Source organism: Artemia franciscana, chromosome 1 (assembly GCF_032884065.1).
Source record: "Artemia franciscana chromosome 1, ASM3288406v1, whole genome shotgun sequence".
Taxonomy (NCBI): domain Eukaryota; kingdom Metazoa; phylum Arthropoda; class Branchiopoda; order Anostraca; family Artemiidae; genus Artemia; species Artemia franciscana.
The window spans coordinates 42,500,807-42,523,146 of NC_088863.1; the positions used below are offsets into that span (position 1 = coordinate 42,500,807).

Here is a 22,340-nt window from a genome sequence, read left to right on the forward strand (position 1 = left end):
TTTACTAGTTTTAAGATTTACCTATTCATCTATATCAATATCTGTTTTCTTAATTTTTGATATGATCATTTAATTTAAATGATCTTTTGGGATTCATTTATTCTTTGATAGTAGTTTCTGGTCGTTTTGAGTTTGAAGAATTATTTGACTTTATTTCTGATGTTCTGAAGTTTTATATATCTGTTTAGTTTTTGAAAAACTTCTTTTTTGGAAGGTTTTTTTAAAGTTAATATTGTGTAAAGATGAATTATTTCTTTAAGGGAATGACGGAAAGAGAATGTGGACAAAACTCAAAGAAGATAGTAAATTTTGCAGAATTTACAATATGAACTTAAAAAAACAAGTTCCAGTTCAAAAACATTGTAGAGACACATATAGACTCTCATCAAGTCCTTTCACCTCTTTTTCTCCTTCATTGGACAGACTAACCACTAGAAGCACTGTTCTCCTCCAGTCAGCAAACAATGAATACACACTATAATATACAGTAATACACTATTATTGATTGTGGGAAATGCGGATACCTCAGCTACCTGTCCCCAAGCCACTAGTGGCAGTTTCAGGCCACTAGGCCGACCTGTACCAATACGGCTCTTCTTACTCACTTCCGCTCTCTCCTGCAGAATCAAAATCTATACGTAAATCATCTTCTTTTAAATTGACTTCTCCTTTCTTTAATAATCACTAAACAGTGATTCTATTCTTTCAGATATCAATAGATGCCTTAAATATCTTACGATCAATATCCCTGACCGGTGAGAATTCAGGATAGCCGCATAAGTATTTGTAATATTAGCCAAGGAGCAGAAACACTTTAAAGAAATAGTATCCTCACTCAGAGCCTGGCAATCAAATAATACATACTAAATTGTTTCATCCGTTGAGAAGCAGAATCGGCATAAAAGGGAATGATGTAGCTTTCAATTAAATAACAAGCTATTTAGAAGAATATAGCACAGTATTTAATCTGTATAAAACGGGGATAAAATTAATTTACTGTAATTAACATTGGATCTTTGCATGATAATATCTCGTGAATTGAGCTAAAAGGAAGGACTAGGGATTAACATGGAAGCCTTTTCTGCTGGAGAATCAGCCATATCATTATATTTGATGCCTTTATGACTTGAAACATGTCGGAAATAAATCTCATTGCCTTTAGTCTTGAGATTAAGAAGCTATCTTCTATTATTATATGAATTTTTGTAATTGACAATTATATTAACATTTTTGAGCAATAGTAATGCTGATTTGGAGTCAGAGAGACAAAGTATATTTTCAGATTCTATGTTATAATTTATAAGTGCATCCAGGGCCAGGGGAATGGCATATAATTCAGCAGACAAAACAGAAGATCTCAATGGGAGAGGAGAATAGATATTCAAGCTCAGGGATGAAATACATGTTCCTCCTCTTTCCTTCTGGACAGATCCTCTAGAACAACCTCCAAATCTGGAAGCAATTCCGATTTTGCTCCCCTGGACGATTACGACCGAAAAAGCTGCCGTTTTTTGTGGCCATACATTCGAATTATGAGTATTCTGTGGTACCATGTGGTTTACGAAGGAATCTACTTAACCCGAAGTGCTATCTACAAATGTCTCACGGAATACTTCTGACGTCTCACGGATTATAAGAAGCTGCTTTTCATAACAATGAAGGCCATCTTGTATTGTTGTCATTCTAAAAAAGTACACATCAGTGTCACTTATTTGTCCCATGCCTAATTTAGTAATGTTAAAAAAGTTCACCTTTCGACCTTGGGAGAGCGGATGGGTGCGAAAGACTAATTATCACCTCTTTGATAATTGGTGTTCAAACACCTACATCACCAAAGCCAAAGCGATAGATTATTTGTGACAAATTAAGTTTTTTTCCTTTGAATTTTCATAGAAAAAAATCGTGAAGGCAAAAAATTCTTCCTATAGATTTCCAAAAATAGATTTATTTTTCTATTTTTATTAAGAGAAAGGTCTTGTTGTCCAACATTTCGATGAATGGCGCCCCTGTATTGGCCAAAAATACAATTGACGTGATGTGTTGTTAGTAGTAACAGCCTTTGCTGGTTATGACTTCCTTAGAGATATGTTTGGAATTTGTTTAGTTCTGCGTTGACTCATAGGAATGACTATTCCTTCAAAAGAAGAGCATTAGTCTCTGCGGTGTTTTTAGACCTTTGGAGCAGGATTTGATGCGAGATTTTTGTACAGGAGGCACCTACGACCAGCAATTTACAGAATAGAATATATACACTTAAAGAATTGATTGAGATAGTCAGCGCTAGCGAGAATCTGTCCTCTGATCTGATGTTTTTTCTTTCTCTGTGCATAAAATTGTCCATTTTTAGCTTGAAAAACGCTGCGCCTTTGTTGAAGAATTACACGGGCCACAAAAAATTACTAAATTGTTTCTTTTCTTCACTGCTAATAAGTGTCGATATCGCAAAGAATTTGAAATTGAGAAACGACAGGAACGTTTCCAGACTCTGGTTGGAGTTACCAACATAGTTCCGTTTTGACCTTGCTGGAATTGAATTAGCTAATCTATGGCTATTACTTGTTCTGCAGGATGTGGAAAGTCTGCTGTTTTGAAGGTTTTTTAGAGGCTTATTATTAGCCTATTTCGTTGAAAAGTTTGTCATTAACTGAAGCAACCAAGCTTCTTTAGAAATTGGTTTAACTTAAATTGTCTAGAAATATATATTCAAGATAATTTATTTTCAAGAACAGATATGCTAATAAAGAGAGAGAAATACCATTCAATCTCTTAAATTTGGGGTTTTATATTAGGCCTAACTAGATTGCTAGCTGAAAGATAAATATGCCATTTATGCGATTGTCTATGCTCTTTCTATTAAAATAACTATATGTTTGAATGATTTAGGATACCTAACCATTTCAAATATAAAAATGTAAAGTTGATAAGTAGGAGATTCCCATAAGTAGGCTATACTAGCCTAGGCCAAGGGTATTTCAAAACGATTGAAAAGTTTGAATTATGGTAAAATTCTAGTTAATTGACTTCTTGCTATCTCGAAAAGGGTTTAGGTTAGGAAAATGAAACTTTCAGGGATGGGTCTACAGGCTAAAGTATGTCCCAGGAAGGTAGGCTATTTTGAACTGCCTACCTCCACTCCTTGTCCCTCTAGAGGGCCCTGACCTTTGATGACCTTTAAAGATATGTGTGTTTTAAAAGTGAGACCTTGAAAATAGATCTTCTGCTTAATTGAAGTACAACAAAATTGTTTTCAGCTTCATAACTTTGCTCAATCCCATTTTATAAGGTTTTAAAGATATACAAATACATTCCCTAAATTTTGAAAAAAAAATATTGATATGGCTCAAAATTCAACTCAAATAACAGGAATTGCATTTTCAGAACTAAAAGCAGAGAAAAAGCAACTAGTAACTGAAAATTAAGGTAAAATGTTGTTTTGTCAAAATTTCAATAGGTATGGACCTGCCATGTGGCCCTCTAGAGGGAGAAGAGTGGAGTTAGGTACTTCAAAATACCTTCCTGGGACATACTTTAGTCTGTAGACCCATCCCAGAAAGTTTCATTTTTCTAACCTAAACCCTTTCCGAGATAGCAAGAAGTCAATTAATTAGAATTTTACCTGAATTATAATGGAAGGGACTGTTAAAATCAAGTGAATAAAACTTCCTACATTTTCAAAAGTAAGATTTTGACATTGTAGTGTTTTCTTCAGAAGTGTTGTATATGGCCTAGGCCTAAATTGGTACATGGCCTAGGCAGCATCAGGGTGGGGGAGTGAGAGAGTAAAATATGAAGTATTTCACTTTTTTTAGTATTTCCTTCAAAGAACAAATAAATATGCAAAATTGCAAAAAACATGGCAAAGCTCTTGTTAAGAGGTTTTGTGCCATCTGGGAAAGTAGCTGAGTTAGGCAAATAGAACTTTTAGGAATATATCCAGACATCAATTATGACTGACTAATTTATATGAATCACACTAATGAAGCCTCTTTCTTTTTTATTTACATTACTCATTAGGTAAGGGATATATTTTGGTTCATTTCACTACTTTTCAACTTGAATAACTAGAATTGCTGTACTTTACTTGTCTATCTCTATGTCCTTCTGTTTCACCATCATGTCAATGATTCACCTTTCTGTGTCTCTACTGGAGAGGTTTAAATAACCTTCTTGGTATTGATGCTAATCTTGACCAGATCTGCAATCACTCTTACTTTGCCCTTAAGGATAGGCTATTCCTAGTAGAAAAAACTGATTCCCTTTTATGTCAGCAGGGCTGTCATGTATGGGGGATGCCTTCCCGCCAAATGTTTTGGTCACTTGGTAAAAAAAAGTTGGTAAAATTGCAAAGTGGAGCACCAGGATTTTTCTGACACCCCTGAATTCTTTGTTCAGTAAAATAAAGACCCCAAATAATACTGACATGTCATCTACAGTAAGTTCAAACTTGTTCAATAAACACAGTAGTTTTACTGACTCCTGCCATGAGCTTACAGATAGTGCCACAATTTTCCATTTGGTTAAATAAAGAGCATTAAAATAGTGAAATGATAGGTAGTGAAATCTGAATCTTAGTCAGTAAATGCAGCAGTTGAACCAACCAGTGCAGTGATTTTATATATTGTATTTGAAACAGGCATTATACTAATTATTGACAAAAACAGTCTGTAAAAATGACCAGCCAGTTTGTAAAATCCCTTGCTCCCCCTCACAAAGATTTAGCTTGTAGCAACTCTGATGACTGGCCTAAGAATAAATTAATCTTCTTAAGGTTTGCTATTTTATTATATTTTTGAGAGTAAACTTTAACCTTTTTTCCACAACATTTTTTAGGTCTTGCTGGCATACCATGCCAATATGTAGACTAACCTATTCTGACACATATACTTCATAAAAAAAATCACTTCCTTAGGAAGAGTTGTGTCCATGCTTGCTACTCTGACATTCATATTCTGCATTTTAGAAGCCATAATTGTAAAACAATTTAATGTCTTTTTACTTGTTCTAAGATCAAGTATAAAATGAAATCACCCTCATCCACCTGCAACCACTCTTAAAAAGAAATAGGTGTAATTTCTGCATTTAAAGTTTTATATTTTGAAATATAAATATTGAATTTATATTTGTAAATCTGTTTTGTAAGCTTAGGAAAAAACTCCTGATAATCCTTAAAGCTTTTGGCTATTAGAATAACAGTAATTGTATTCTGAAGCCAATAAAAAAGAGATTGAAAGCTCAAACTAAGGTGTAATATCTTTTGTCTGAAGTCATGTAGGTATAGATCTGTCATGTATGAAGCCTTCTAAGCCCTGGAGATTAGAAAAGCATATACATTATTTAGGCCTTCTATTCATTCCTTAAAATTTCATTCACCTAATTCAACTAGCCTACTTTCCAAGATACCAAGAAACCCTAAATTAGAATTTTTTTTTTATAATAATCACTGCCATCGTAAATGCTTCCCAGCCCTCCTCCCTCTATAATTGGGTAGGATATAGCCCTAAGTAATGTACAAACAAATGCCAATTTTTTAAATAATTGGTATCACAAAGCAGTTATCTGTAGGAAATTGATTGGTTGTTGACAGTCCTCTTTTAGCTAGTAAAATAACATACAAACAAAACTAACCTTCAAAATCCCTATTCAACACTCTAAATGTAATAGTGACTAGTTTGGTAATTATTAACCCAGCCCCCTACACTAATGCTGCTATATAGTTCTAAGTTATATGAAAACTTTGCTGATTTTCTTGCTTTGGCATTATGAACCAAATTTTTATGAGAGATAAGTACAAAACTCATGTCAATCAATAAAATTCATGAATTGTGGTGTAAATTTATCATATAACATAGGAACCAAGTAGCATAAAAAAGGAAATATACCTTTGGGTTCTCCACATCTATGTCCCCTGTATTGTTACCAAGTAGATTAATTTATTAAGCCAACCAGCCTGCAACAAAACTACATAAGCAAACAGCAATCATAAGATAATAAGCAGCAAGCATAAGCATAAAAGCACTAAACACAACATCTCCTTTCTTTCACAATAATAATTGTGCTATAAAAGCACACACACACAATAAAAGAAAACACTATCAATTAAATGTCCATTATCTTCCTTGGCTTAACCACTCTACCAGTTCTTGTTACATAGGGTCGTGAATAATCCTTTCCATTTCTGCTTTCATTGTTTGCTGCTGGAGGGGGTGTTGGAGTTCTTGGAGTTCTGTAGGGGCTGTCTTGGAAGATTTCTCCAGTACTACAATTATCTGGAGTCCACCCCACTTTGATGAAGAATGCTCCCTGAAGATTGAATTCCATGTTCACTCTGTTATGTAAAGTATTCCAGTCAGTGATAAGAAGATGGGGTTCATCTTGGAAGAAAATAAGAGAGACCCAGTTATGATAGAACTTACCTCAGTCATACAAAAAGGATGGCCAAACCACCAACACCAGTGTTCTGCTAGCATGCAACCTTACTGGAATGTTAGGGATGAGTTGTCCAGCGTTGATGGCATCATTTTAAAAGGAAATAGAGTTGTCATTCCAAGTGCATTACAAAGGGACATTCTGCAGCAATTGCACATAGCACACTTAGGGATGGAGAAAAGCAAGCTCTGTTTACTGGCCAAATATGAATTCAGCTATAGAAGATCTGATCTGGAACTGCAAAGCTTGCAGGAAATTTTCCAGGAATAATCAGAAAGAACCACTGATATTGACACCATTTCCACAGTATCCTTGGGAATACCTGGGTATTGACTTTTGCAAGATCAACAGAAGAGACTATATAGTAACCAGTGACTACTATAGTTGTTTCATAGAGATTGACTGAGTTGAACCAGCAACCTCTTTAGAAGTAATAAAGAAGCTCAAGGGCCATTTTGCTAGATATGGTATTCCAGAAAAAATTTGGTTTGACAATGAACCACAGTTTACATCTTATGAATTCCAGTCCTTTTTGCAGAAATGAGACATCCAGCATCTGACTTCAAGTCCAAATTTTCTGCAGTCTAATGGCCATGCTGAGAAGGCTGTGGATATAGCAAGTAGGATCATGCTAAAAGCTATAGAGTCCAATACATACCCCTACCTTGGTCTTTGAGAATATCGGAATGCTCCAATAGACGGTGAGGCATCACCTGCCCAGCTTCTTATGAGTAGAAGTTTAAGATCTGTCCTTCCCTGTACTTGGCAGCAATTGGAGCCAAATACTGTTTCAAAGACAAAGTTCCTCAAAGCAAGAACTAGTTGACAAGAAAGGCAGAAGCAGAACTATGACAAGGCTTCTAAAGATCTAATAGAGCTGAAAGACAACCAACCCATTTGGGTCAAGCTGTCAAAGGAAGCTACACATTTAATGAAAAGGTGTAGTGACGTCATGCATGTCTCCAAGATCTTACCTTATACAAGCCGAAAATGGTAGATTTTATTGCAGAAATTGGGCCCATTTGAAACCATGGTCCAGTGCTGAAGCCAACAGTGCTCAACAATCTTCAGGATTCACAAGGGATGAGGACTTTCCAGCAGAATTTCACCCTCCTGTGACTCAATCCTCTTCTCCAGAAAAGGCTGCTCCAATGACTCCAGATAATCATAGTACTGGAGAAATCTTCCAAGACAGCCCCTACAGAACCCCAACAACTCCAACACCCCCTCCAGCAGAAACAGAGAGGATTATTCACGACCCTATGTAACAAGAACTGGTAGAGTGATTAAGCCAAGGAAGATAATGGACATTTAAATTGCTAGTGTTTTCTTTTCTACATGGATATCTACTTTACCTGGGAGTTTACCTATCCGAGCAAAGACGTCATCAAACTCTTTGGGAATTGGGTTCTTCTTAACACTCTTCTTTGTAGATAAGGAAGAGATAGATGTAGCTACCTTCACAAACCCATTCTACAGATGCTTGGTATCCTAGCATTGGGTTCGACTGTGTATCCACTACAAAGGAACTGTATTTTTTGTTGACAATTCCTTTATGTCTACAATTTAAAGAGCATACTCCCGCAATTGGAATGCGAGTTCCTCCATAAGCTACAAGGATCTGGCTTGTCTTGTTTAGTTGTGGCTTGGGTTTAAGCCTGTCATAGATAGATTTTGGGATAACATTTGCTTTGGCTTCTGTGTCGATTTTGAATAGAGTTTCCCATGCTGAATTATTCAGTTTGATAGCCAGAGTTGGTTAGCTTGATTTCTCAGCTATGGCTCCAATAATTAATGTATCAATATAAATTTTTTGTTCTTGATTTCCATCTGTTCCTTCCATATCAATAGTTTCTACTGGTTTGCTACAGCAGACACGAGCAAAATGATTTGTCTTTCCGCACTTGGAGCAAGACTTCCCTTTTGCTGGACATTTGTGATTTGGGTCATATGCCCCACCACAGAAGTAACACTTCTTACTTGTTGTGGGTTGGTCGTACTTCTTTTGTCTTCTTACATAGTCTAATTCTTGTTTTACATTTGGCTCCTTTACTGTTGTAGACTTCCCTTTTGCTGGACATTTGTGATTTGGGTCATATGCCCCACCACAGAAGTAACACTTCTTACTTGTTGTGGGTTGGTCGTACTTCTTTTGTCTTCTTACATAGTCTAATTCTTGTTTTACATTTGGCTCCTTTACTGTTGTAGGTGACAAGGACATGGTTTACATGGACGGAGCTGCTCTTGTGTTGTCTCAAAAGCTCTTGCAATTGTCACTGTAGTGTCAAGAGTAAGGGTTCCACCTTGAGATAATAGTTTTTCTCAAATGCTATGTTGTTTCAGTCCACATATTAATCTGTCTCTCACCATCTCCTTATCAAAATTGTCTGTAAACTCACAGTCTTTGACAAGCACCTTGAGGGCTGTAATGTAATGTTCAATTGATTCATGCTCCGACTGGTCCCGCTTATGGAATTTATAGCGAACGAATATAGGATCGTTCGTAGGAGCAATGTACTCTTTAAATTTCTTAAGATAAACGTCAAGTTTGTCTTTTTCTTCTGATGTTAATGTCCAAGTACTAAAGACGTCTTGTCCTTTTTCTCCTAGCCAAAGAAGAAGGTATTCACATTGTTGTTTGGCTTTCTTTCCACTCAGTGGTCTGCTGAATATGAGATGTACATGCTGTTCAAGTTTTGTCCATGCTTGTAGACTGGCTGATTCCCAGTTTAATGATGGAGTTGAATAAATTAAGCTCCATCTAAATATGATAACTGCTATGACTATCATTACAATTGCACCCCCTCCCTAATGCTTAGATACATCTCTAGGTCATATAAAATATATTAATTGTCTGGGTTTATTTCGTTTTCTTTGTTTCCAAAGAAAAAGCTGTCCAGGATTTCCTTTTTTTTGGGGGGGGGGACTTGGAATTTCAGCTTTACAACAAAATTTGTGAGACTCAATTAATGATTGTTACCCGAAAATCAATAACTGGGAACATTGATCAGAGTGGGCAGTAATCACCAATATTAACCAAGAAGGGATATTGAAATAATCAGTTACAATTTTGGAGTCCTAAATGAACAATCACCACCAGAGTTGTTTTCCAGACAGAAAAGCCAGCTCTTTACTTGCAAAAAATCTTTGTAGAAAAGAGGTTATCATTCAAAAGCTGTATTTGTGACATGCTATCTAATCTATCTATATATATAAAAATAAGTTGTCTGTGTGTTGAGTGACGTCATGTTTGTGTGTTGACTGATGTCATGTTTGTCGAAAGACGAAATTACAGACCGGTACATCAGGACACAAATGACGACCGGGACATAGAGAATATAAATGACGACCGGGACACTCAAAGAGAAAGCGACCAGGACACAAGAAATGTTTGATTAGCAATCACCATCAACAAAGCACCAGGACATAGGGAATATAAATGACGACTGGGACACTCAAAGAGAAAGTGACTGGGACACAAGGAATGTTCGATTAGCAATCACCATCAACAAAGCACCAGGACACAAATGACGACCGGACACAGGGAATATAAATGACGACCAGGACACTCAAAGAGAAATTACAGACTGGGACACCGGAACACAAATGACGACTGGGACACTGGGACACTGGGACACGGGGAATATAAATGACGACCGCGACACTCAAAGAGAAATTACAGACTGGGACACCGGGACACAAATGACGACTGGGACACAGGGAAACAACAACAACGGGGACGTCGGGGGGCACAGGGGGATATATAAATGACGATGGGGACACAGGGAATGTTCGATTAGCAATCGCCATCAACAAAGCTCAAGGGCAATCATTAGAATAATGAGGTATATATCTGAATACAGATTATTTTTCCCATGGACAATTATATGTTGCATGTTCAAGAGTCGGTAAACCTGACAATCTATTTATATGCACAGACAATGGGACAGCCAAGAATGTTGTATATTTGCAAGTTTTATGTAGTTAAAAAAATATATATATATATCTATCTATATTCACAGGTGGGACACAGGGACACAACTACAATGGCGCGTAATTAATATGGCGCGTAACGACTTACGCGCGCAGGGGGGCTTGGGGGGGCGAAGTGCCCCCACCAACTAGGTGATGGGGTGCAACAGCTAGTAGAATATAATACTATACTGTCATCATCTATTTAGTCAGAATGCTAAGACTCATACATTAATCCACTTAAAGCTAAGACACTCCTGAAGTAGCAAAGCTTACTGGATGTATAATCATTAATTAGTTCCACCTGCTCCTCGAGATACATCCAAATGTAAATAAGGAGGCAATAACCATTTTGCTGCAGTGAAGATGTCCTCCCATTGAGGCTGGAAGAGGTTTTGATAGTCTGCTTATTGTTTTGTTTCATTGTGAAATTGCTTAGTAGAGTCATCATATATGACCTGATTTGAATGAAACTTGGTAGACCCTGGTTGAAGCTAAATCTAGAAGCTCCTTGTTATGTGCTTTGAGACCTGTGCTGTAAAGTTTTGCTTTCTTATGTTAAATTGTTGGCCCTTTATACAGTCTAAGAATATAGGTAAGAATCTTATCTTACATAATATAAAAGCAGATAAACTTGTTCCTTGCCTTAAGTACCTTCCAAGTAACCAAAGATTACAGCAGTTTAAGTTTTATCATCTTTTCAGTTCTTTCATGAGCATGAATATTTTATTATTTGGGATTCTTCCTAAGGTTTAATCTCAGCTCCAACAAGGCTGGGTGACTGGGATGCTATCTCTCCTTTTAAAAAAGACTCAGCAACTTAAACATTAACAACTGGCTATGACCTATGTATCATCAATGACTAGGGAGGATATTTACCCCCCCCTCTTTGTTTAGAATCACTAATAATATTAATTATAACATTAATAATTTTTACCAACATTGAAGATTACTACTGTGCCCCAAAAATAGCCCCTCCATTAGGGGCAAGTGACCATCTATGCATCTTTTGGACCCCTTTATCATCCTTTCCCCCTAAACCATTGATCAGTTATTCATATAGACCCATTACTGATGAGAAGATTGCCCATTTCAAAGTAAAACTTAGCTCCAAATCCTGAGCCAATATCCTATGTCTTACCAATGGTGATGAAATGGCTTCTAAATTTTCAGCAGAACTTTTCCAGTTATACTGTGACACCTTTCCAGTGAAAAAAGTCAATCGGAAATCCAATTGTAAACCGTGAATAAATAAAAACAAATTTGTGCCTAATAAATGAACGTGATAGACTCTTTAAGGAAGGATTTTTCCAAGAATCTCGAAAACTTTGAAACATTGTTATTAGTGAAATCCATAAAGTAAGAAAAGAGCATGGTGCTCACATGCTCAATAAGGTACTGTGTTCTAACCCTAAGAACTTCCACAAATGTATCCAAGATCTCATGAGAAAGGTCTCTTCTAAGTTTCTCTTACTGGATAGTAATGGTGACCCAGTGAGTGCAGACATCATAAATGATTATTTTGCTTCAATTTGTAAAACTCACCTGCCACTCCAAAATATGCCGGCCAACAGTGCAGTGTGACATTCCTGTGATTGAAATACATGAGACCCAGCTTAAACTTGAAAATCTTGATACAAATAAGCCATTATACCCAGGTGATATCCCTACCAAATTGATTGTAAAATGTGCCCATTATTTAAGTGTACCTCTAACTGCAATTTGTAACCAATGTTTTGTAGATGGTATGTCTCCAGTGTGTTTTAAATGAGCTATTATATCACCTATGCCAAAAATAAGACTCCAAAACTTCCCTCCAACTTAAAACCAATATCAAAAACCTCTATTTTCTCTAAAATGTTTGAAAGTTTTATTTACAATTTCCTCTTTGACAATGTTCAAGATAAAATTAACCCAAATCAGTTTGGCTTTAGGCCGAATCATAGCACCACGCATTGTTTATGTTATATACTTGACACTGCTTTCAAACATCTTGAGTTAAGTAGTTCCTATGTTGAGGCTGTTTTTGCTGATACTAGAAAAGCCTTTGACAACTCATCAGACAGTTATTGATAATGCAAGGGCTTTAGGTGTCAGAGATTTTGTTTTATGTATGGTTGCTAGTTTTTTGTCTGGTCGTGAGCAATGTGTAGTCCTCCCTAACAGAGATTCATCAGGTTTTACCTCGATTTCCTGTGGAGCACCCCAAGGGACTAAATTGGGTCGTTTAGCATTTTTAATTGTTTTTAACAATGTTTTACCAAACTTTAACAACACTTTTAAATTTGCGGATGATTTGACATTACTTAACCTTTGTCAAACCTCAAACACTTTGGGTTTTAAACTTGACTCACTCATTAACAACTTAAATAATCATCTTGTCAATGTTAAACTCAATCTAAGCATACCGAAAAGCACTTTAATGCTATTCTCCTTTTTAAAAAATATACCCCCAATCAATAATTACCTTTGCATTCCAAATATAAACATGGCTAAGCTGCTTGGTGTGCACTTGGACCATGACCATAAATGGAAGTCTCACTCTTTTCACTTATTTAAAACTGGTGGTTTTCTGCTTAAATCTTCCTCCCCTCTCAAACGGTTCTCCATATCAACCCAGAACCTTAAAATAATTTATTGTTCTTATATAAGACCTTGTCTTGAATATGCATGCCCTCTCTGGCACCCTGGGTTGACCAAATCCCAATGTTCTAAAATTGAAAGCATTCAAAAGAGCTATACAAATTATACTGGGGACCTCCTATACTACTTATGATGAAGGTTTGGCTAGACTTGAATTTACTATATTGGAAACAAGAAGTCACTTCCTTACCATGAACTTTGGGCACATGTGCCTTAGTTCTAACTATCATTGGCGTCTTCTTCCCCCCTTCAAAGAAAATCCCCCAGTCCTTCCTAATACAACACCTAATGCTTGTAGAGCTCCAAATACTCAACTTGACTTGTGTCCCCAAATGTTGACCATGAGGTACAAAAACTCTTTTGTTCCCTATTTTGTTTTGCATTTTAATAATTGATTTAACTTTGTATCTATGTTTATCCCTTACATTTATTTTATCATTGTAATTGTTCTGACGTGCTTATGCTAGCTTGTGTGCTATTCTAGCCAATAAATCCTATTCTATTCTAATTGCCAATCATTCTTCACATTTGCAATTTATCCATCCATATTTCACCCTCCTTATAAGCTATACCACCAATATCTAATAAGTATATTGGTTCTGTTTCATTTGCATCTAAGATATGGAATAGTTTACTTTGTGAAGCAATTTTTTCTAGTATTATTGGGGCTTTTGAATATCCTTTGTTGGTGAATAATTTTAGCTTGGTGCTTATAAAAGTTATTCACAGGGTCTTTGAAAGTATGTATTTTGTTTTGTTTAAGTTGCTTTAGTCACCAGTAGTGTGACATTCTATTATTGTTTTGTTTATCATATTGTTTTGTATTAACCTTTAATTGTTGGTTACTGAAACAATGTTGCAAAATTATGTTATAATATGATTGTATTTGACAAGACATAAACTTATTGCATTGAGTCTAGTAAATAAATAAATTAGTCAACATTCCAGAATAATCTGGAATAGGCTTTTGGTCTGCTATTATTGTTACATATATTTATTGCATGTCAAGATTAACAAAATGTAAAGATAATAGCCTATATAAAAAAAGTGAAGGACTAAAAAATTATTTTCATCAAGGACTGGTAGCATTGATTGCATTAGTTTTGAATGTAATGAGTATTCTTTCAAAAGTTGGAAATGCATCTATAATATGTCTTTGATATAATGCTGTAATGTATTTCTATGCTATAGGGGGCAGTGCAAAAGGAACTCAGTGTTTCTTCTTTTCCATTGTTGTGAGGATTATATTAGTTAACTTTTTTAGAGGCCTAAGACTGGAGATGCTGTTTGCAAGGATTGTTTTTTTTGGGCATTTGAACAAGAAATTCACAATACTATAACGCATTCCAACATGTTTAAACGAGGTGAAACAGTGGCCATAGGGGCTTCTGGTGGCAAAGACTCCACTGTATTAGCCTACATAATGAAGACATTAAATGATGTGTATGATTATGGCCTAAAACTGATATTGTTGTCTATTGATGAAGGTATTACAGGTATGTTGATTTTTGATCAGTTTTATTTCAATACATATTAATCTGTATGCCATTTTTTTTAAGTGTACAGCGTTATAGAAAATCTTAGTAAAAGATGAACAATCAGTCTTTGTTGTGTCATAGATAACTTGCTGTTAGAAGTGATGTAGCTTAAGCCAAAAAATGTAAGCCTGGTAAGAAATGTCAAGTCTGTATTTTTCTGTCCTTAAAACTGCATGCCTTACCACCGTAAGACAGAATGGACAGTATTTGGCTGTGTTGTGACAATCCTGCTTTAACTAACATTTATACTGATTATATTTGTTGTAATCTTCACAACCCCAATTTTTCTGTCTAAATTCCTTAAATGTCACTATAATCAGTCTTTGATTATGATAGGCACCCTTACTGATAGGCACCAACATGTATAATTTTTATTTTTTTTACTTGATGTTGAAACTTGACTCAGTGCAGCTTGTGGTAATTTTTTCAAATATTGTATTATGTAATTATAAACAAGATAATGAAGTTTCATAAGAAAAAAAAAACTATGAATGACATCTATCACTAGTTTTAGGTTTTATTTTGTTACAGAAATTTTTTAAAAGCAAAAACATAACATTGAATTATCAGTACGACTGTCTCACCACCTTAAAATTGTTCCATACAGACATCTTAAAAGTAAGTATTTCATTCTTAAATCTTGTCTAGGATTTAAATCATACCTGTTCACAAGGAAGGTGTAATCTGCCCTTTTTATTATGGTTGTATTGGAAGCTGCAATCTAGTTACTGACAAACCTAAACCCATGATGCCCTAAAATTAATTATTTTGATAAAAAAAATGGATTGAAATACAAGTACACATTTGGAATCGCCATGGTAAAAAGCTCTATTTATTGGAACTTCCACTCTTCTGGCTTGAATAACAAGGAAATTGACTTTTTTGGCATCAAAAGCACTGACATGTTTTCTTTTTTTTCTCTGCTGCTAACAGGGTACTGGAGCGTCATAGAGAGCTTTTTTAGAGCTCATTTTAAAGGAAATTACTAGATTTAATCACTTCTGTAATAAGCAAAACACAATATTTAAAATAGAAATTTTACAAAAAACTGCGTCTTCATATACAAGATGTTATGTGCTGTCGTAATAGTAGGTTACATCCATAAATGATCCTAAAAGTAAAAACTATGTTATGACGTTAGTTATAAAGACATCTGTACTGGCAGTATATAGTTTCATCGTATTGTCAGTATATAAAAGAGTGTCAAATCATGTCACCTTAGCAGTTTTTGGTAATTCATGATGGTGTCATTTCTAGTAAAGAACAAACTCTAACCCATAGTAATCAAATATTAAAATAGGTAAAATGTAGGTTTGAAAAAAATTGAATCATCATGTGTCTGGTGATGCAACGCACTTGTTTTTTGAATAGTTGCTCCTCCTGGGTATGGTGCCATATTTGACTGACTTTGCTGCCTGATTTCCTGTGTTTCATTCATTATTATTCTAACTAAGAAAAAGCCAAAGCTTGTCAGGCACTTCTCAATTTTATTAATCTAAGAGTCAAAATTTAATTGATTAAATTTCCTCCCTTCCTTAAACCACATCGTTCTTCTCTTAAAACTTTATTTAAAACATCTCTTAGTCTAAAGTCAAATTTATCATCATACCAATCAATCTGCTTGCTACAGAAACCAAGCTAATGCTTCTATAATTACCAGACTTACTCTTATAACCTTTCCTATAGAATTGTTTAATTAAAGTTTTCCTGAAATTGTAGTAAAGAAAGAATTAATTCTAGATCATAGCGACCGAAATGTTAAAATAAAACGCGATTTTTCGGTAAAATACATGACACAAGATGATATTTCGAGCTGCATGCCATACCGACAAAGATGTCTGCAGTAAAATAGGCTCTGTCATCCCCCTGAATGCATATTTACCTCAACAATCTTTTTATAGCATTATTTAGATTAAAATTTAGATTCAGATTAAAATTTACCCCAATTGTTTTTTAAACTTTTTTTAAATTAAAATGATTTAACTGAGGAATGCAGGCATCATAGTTTTGTAAAGTGACCAATGCATTATTTTCTTTTTCTGATTTTTTTTTTAGGGTAATCGTGCAATGCCATTTATATTATATGGTTATTACCATTATTATTGCCTACAAATATAACAAAACAATTGTTTCAAAAAGAAATTTAATTTACTGCTACATAGAAAGCAGTTGCTTTTTGTTTATTGATTTGTTAAGGCCTGTTGTATTTGTAAGCCCCCTTTTGTATTTAAAAGACCGGCACTACAAACTTCCAAACAGTTTTGTTTTAACATGATGAAAAATGAGTACAACGTACTATCTCAGGTAAATAATAGTTACGAAAAAGAACTATCTGTAATCTTATTGTACTTTTTTTTTCAAAGAATGCATGTTGAATTAGAAGAAGAGTATGTTTTTTCAATTAAGATGTAGAAAGTATGCTAAGATCCAGAAAATTTGGTCCCTTGCATTCTGGTTCCATTTTCATTGTTGCCAACCCCAAATTCAAGTTGGCTGTCCAGAAGCTTTGATGCTTCCTGTTCTTTTGCTTTCATCCTATTAGGTGAATGAGTGTTCTGCCAGATATACCAAATTTGTAATCTCTGTTTTAGTCCATGCTTATGCGGATTGAATGGTATTTAAGAGCTTTTATAGGAAAAAAAAAGACACTTCCTATGATATTTGAATTTACTACAAAACTTAAAGAGTTTATAGCCCCTGCTCTCGAAAATTATGAGCAAGTAGGCCTACTTGCCAATGAAAGACATCTTTAGATTTGTCTGCCGTATGGTATTGTTACTACAGAACATCATGAACTTTGATCGTTCTTCTCCAGGGGAGAGTCCTAGAGCTGTTTTACTGTAGTAACTGGTGAGTAAAGATGTATTATTATCTTTAATATTATGCACAATATCTTTGGATATGACCCATGGGGTGTTTTTATTGTATTTTATAGTAAAAAAACATTTAAACTTAAGATTAAAAAAAAACTGTTCTTGAATCAGTTTAATTTGTGACATTCACTGACTTGGTATTTATCTTTTTTTTAACTTCTTTACTAAGTTGCGGTGAATGTCGAAAATATGATAATTGGCTATTTCTCTTTGATATCCAAATCTAACATCATTCCTTAATTGTTTACCAGGCTATAGATGTCACTGCAACCATGAAAAAGCATGGTGAACTAGATTTTGCTCTTATTTAGGCATTACTCTACTCAACCTGTATATCACTCACAGGTAAAAGCCGTCGATTTTTTTTTTTAGCAAGAGCTAAGTAAAGAACAAACGACGTTGTCATCACGTGTGCCCAAGCTGCTTTTTAAAGTAAAAGACCAATTATAATCTGCCTGGGGAAAGAGAAAGATTGACTGTGAATAGCATTGCGGAAATTGTCAATATTTCTTAGGATAAAACAGTTCAACAACGCTGGTCTATGGCAGTGAAATAATATGGGCCCTGTTTTTTTTTTCTATAATATACGTCCCTATCACTCCAATTGTATATTCTGCTACGTCACAAACTATTTTCCTAAGACTAGTTTTGTAAATGGTAAAATTGGGTATTTTCTGTATTTCAACCTAATTATACGGACCGTTACCATTACGGTACCGTTATTTTATCGACATATTTGACAGCATCGTGTAGTTTTCACCACGCAAGACCACTCAGAGACTGGGAGAAGCCGGTTTGGATATGAAATGTTGTGACTTTTACTGAATACAACTTATTACAAAAGAAAGCTATAGAATCGTTAACTGTGCTGATTAATTTTGCCGTAAGGTGTTTGTAATTGAGTGATAAATTGGTGTTCGATTAGCCCTTCTTTTACATTATGTCACCTTACTTACATATGCTTATTCTCTTTCAATAAACAATTAACGTGATCTTTCATTAAACAGTTTCAGAAAGCAGCATCATATGGCCCGTGGATCTGTGGCATTACTACCTGGTCTAAAAAGCCGTTTGATTCGAGGTTGCCGCCTTTAGCACAAAAGCGTTAAATTCAGCACCAATTCATCATGTGTAGCTCTGCAGCCCATGCTACATTGAATGAATGTAGCTTCTCGTACTTGACCAAATGCAAAATTTTTGTGCGACGATTTTCTTGAAATAGCGATAATTTTGAAAAAAAGGCAAAGAGGGACTACAAAAAAAGTGCGGTCCACCTTTTTACCATGTTTCTTTGGAAAGTTTGGCAAGAAGTTTAATATAACCAGACATGGGTCCTATCGTCATTGCTGTTAGCTTAAAGTAGCTCCTCCGGAAAGAAATTATGTGTACTGAAAGCTCTTGATCTATGAGTTTCAATCGAAATATTTTTTTTCTCCTTTCATTTAGAGGAGATCTAAACAGCACTACATAGGCTTTTTACTTTGTACACACCTATAGTTCTAGGTCTAGTTTTTTAGTCAAAATCTTTGGACAATAAAAGAAATGAAGATGGTGTTGCAAGAAAGCTACTAGGATCTCTGGCAGTTAGGAAGGAATAGTCGGAATCATGCAGAAATTACGTAAAGTAGCAGGAGAACAGTCAGTCACTGAAGAGTCAGTCACTTTTTAAGCCGAAGAAAAGTCAGTCACTATCATGCTCACAATTTGAAGATGAACGTGAGGATGACTAATTATTTGACAATTCATCACAGACAGTGCATTAGCGCTGCCTAAGTAAAGAGTAAAAAACTGAAGATAAATCAGGTTTTGCATGTAGCTTTTTGAAAAGATAAGTCGCACTTTCAAAAGCATCATGTTTTCAGCATCATAAAAACTGACCTATTGATAATTGCGACTCTTTGACTCTTTCTCTCAACTCTACTTTTTAAAACAGTAAAAAACTTTAGTGTAAAGAGCGGGGTGTTGTGGAGAGAACAGCCCCTTTCATATACGGAGTAATTTCTGTTTGTTTTAAGTTTTAATGTCGCTCCTTACTTTCAGTTAAAAAAAACTTGTTTTTTTTTGTTTAATTTTTGAACGTTTTTGAATTAATGCATGTTTTGATTTTCAAATCAAAACTTCTGTTTCAAATGTGCTTATGCACCTCGGCTGTGCCTGAAAGTTTTTTGTGTGGAACAGTTACTTCGATCCTGAAAAGAGGAAAGATTCCGACTGAGTGTGCATCTTAGAGGCCAAAACGGTTTCCTGCAATAAAAGCAAAATTTTTTAGTATCTTCTCCTCCCATCAGTTAATTCTTCGGCATATTTTGGTGGAAATCAGATTGGGTTTTTAGCTGGGGTAGGTTGCCAGCAGGCTCATCGAGTTTTGACTAATGTTCTTACTGAGGCTACTAAAAAGGGATTCGAGTTACATTTATGTGCTTTGGCTCTCTCTAAAGCCTTTGACACTGTTACGCATTCCAAGCTATCTTTTCTCTTTTTAGTCACGGTATCAACATATCGGTAATTTTTCTTGTTTGACATTGGTATTTAAATTCCTTTTTGCGGATTAAAACGAATATGAGGGTTTCAGATAGTAAAATTCCAGTACGACGTGTGGTCCGGCAAGGTGCTGTCCTCTCCCCCTCTATTTTCAAATTTTGTATATCATCTGTACTTTCCTCTATCCCACCTACTTGCATCCTTAATTCTGTAAATATTTCTTATCTTGCCTATGCGGATGATATTCTTTTGATCAGTAGGACTAAAAAAGGACTCTCTTTGTCTGTTTCAACAGTAGCATCTAAACTTCATGCGATTGGACTTTCTCTTAATCTTTCAAAGTGTGATTATCTTTCATTTAATTGTAATATCACTACTCCTCTAATCTGTGGATCTTTTTCTATCCCGTCGGTTTCTTCATTTCGGTGGCTGGGAATTAATGTTAGTAAAACACTAAAATCCTTACGGACTCTCGCTGTTGCTGATTGCAAGAAGAAAATCCAATTAAGTTACTCTAAAATTGTTGCTAACCGAGCCAGATACAATAGAAAGTCTCTTGCTAAATTATATTCGGTTTTTACAGATCATTCGGTTTTGTTTCTTTTTGGTATTTACCCTATTTTTCATAAAAAAGATATCAGTTCAATTCGTTCTTATTATCTCCGGTTTTCCCGTTTTCTATTGTATCTGCCTCCATGGTATAAGAATAGGGGCCTCATATCTGTTTATAGTTTCCCGCTATTGGGTCGAAGCTCACGGAGCTTGTTGGAAAAATACCCCAGTCTACTTATAAGTATCTGCCCGCCCACGGAGGCCTTACTCGTTTAATTTAGTTTCTTGTTCTTTCTGTTTTGTGTAGTGTTCGTTTTGTTTCTTTTATTGATACTCCGCTTTGATTTTTGTAGCGGGTCAAAAATAAATTATTATTATTATATTCGGAAATTTGCATATTAATTTATTTTTTTGGCTAAATGGCTTTCTTGTAGTTTTGATCGGACGATTTTGAGAGAAAAAGGAGCGGGGAGGAGGCCTAGTTACCCTCTAATTTTTTGGTTACTTAAAAAGGATACTAGAACTTTTAATTTTGTTACAAACGTTTTTATTAGTAAAAATATATGTGACTTATGAATAAACTTACGTAACGAAATTCTATATTAGTATGTTTTTACTACGTATATGAGGGGTTCTCCCCTTCGTCAATGCCTCGCTCTTTTCACTAAAGCTTAAATTTTGTCCCAATTCCTTAAGAATGACCCCTGAATCACAAATAGCCGTAGAATAAATAGTTGAAATTACTATAATACTTTAGTGTAAAGAGCGAGGTATTAGGAGGAGGTGAACCCCTCACATGCGTAATAATTTCTGTTCGTTTTAAGTTTTAATGCTGCTCCTTACTTTCAGTTGAAAAAACTTTTTCATATTTATTTTTTCGTTTTTTTTAAATAATGCTAGAAAATGCTGCACCCCCTTCATGGAAATCTTCTTCTCCCATAGCAAATTCCTCCATGGAAAGTTTCCCCCACATAACCCTCTCTTCTCAACCCCTCCTCCCAACCAAAAATCCCCCTGAAAACGTCTGTACACTTCCCAATAACCATTATTGTATGCAAGCAGTGGTCGAAGTTTGTAACTTGCAGCCCCTCCTACGGGGACTTTTGGGGAGTAAGTCGTCCCCAAAGACATAGTTATAAGCTTTTTCGACTATGCTGAATAAAATGGCTAGCTCAGAATTTTGATCTGACGACTTTGGGAAAAAGTGAACGTGGGAGGGGGCCTAGATGCCCTCCAATTTTTTTGGTCGCTTTAAAAGGGCACTACAACTTTTCATTTCCGTTCGAATGAACCCTCTCGCAAAATTCTAGGACCACTGGGTCGATACGATCACCCCTGGGAAAAAAACCCAAATAAACACGCATCCGTGATTGGTCTTCTGGCAAAAAATTCAAAATTCAACATTTTTGTAGATAAGAGCTTGGAACTTGTACAGTAGGGTTCTCTGATACGCTGAATCTGATGGAGTGATTTTCGTCAAGATTCTATTACTTTTAGGGGGTGTCTCCCCCTATTTTCTAAAATAGGGCAAATTTTCTCAAGCTCGTAACTTTTGATGGGTAAGACTAAACTTGATGAAACTTATTTATTTAAAATCAGCATTAAAATGTGATTCTTTTGATATAACTATTGGTATCAAAATTCCGTTTTTTAGAGTTTTGGTTACTGTTGAGCCGGGTCGCTCCTTACTACAGTTCGTTACCACGAACTGTTCGATAAGGAAAAGTAATTTTTAACTTGGCTTAGAACAGAAAAAAGGACAGTGTCTGGCTGAGGTTCTAAAATTGTTTATCCTAGGTTTTGGAAAAAATAAATAATTTGACGATGATAGCCGATAAAACTGTTCGGAAACTTT

At 35.4% G+C, this 22,340-nt stretch overlaps 1 protein-coding gene across 1 annotated transcript in view; it reads left to right on the forward strand.

The window, feature by feature from the left end:
- Positions 1 to 2,522: 2,522 nt before the first annotated feature.
- LOC136029926 (cytoplasmic tRNA 2-thiolation protein 1-like) overlaps positions 2,523 to 22,340 on the forward strand; it is a gene marked incomplete at its 5' end in the record, with an annotated part of 101,890 nt that continues 82,072 nt past the window's right edge. Inside the window, 2 exon segments of the mRNA XM_065708458.1 lie at positions 2,523 to 2,593; positions 14,306 to 14,537. Coding sequence (XP_065564530.1) covers positions 2,546 to 2,593; positions 14,306 to 14,537 — 280 coding nt within the window.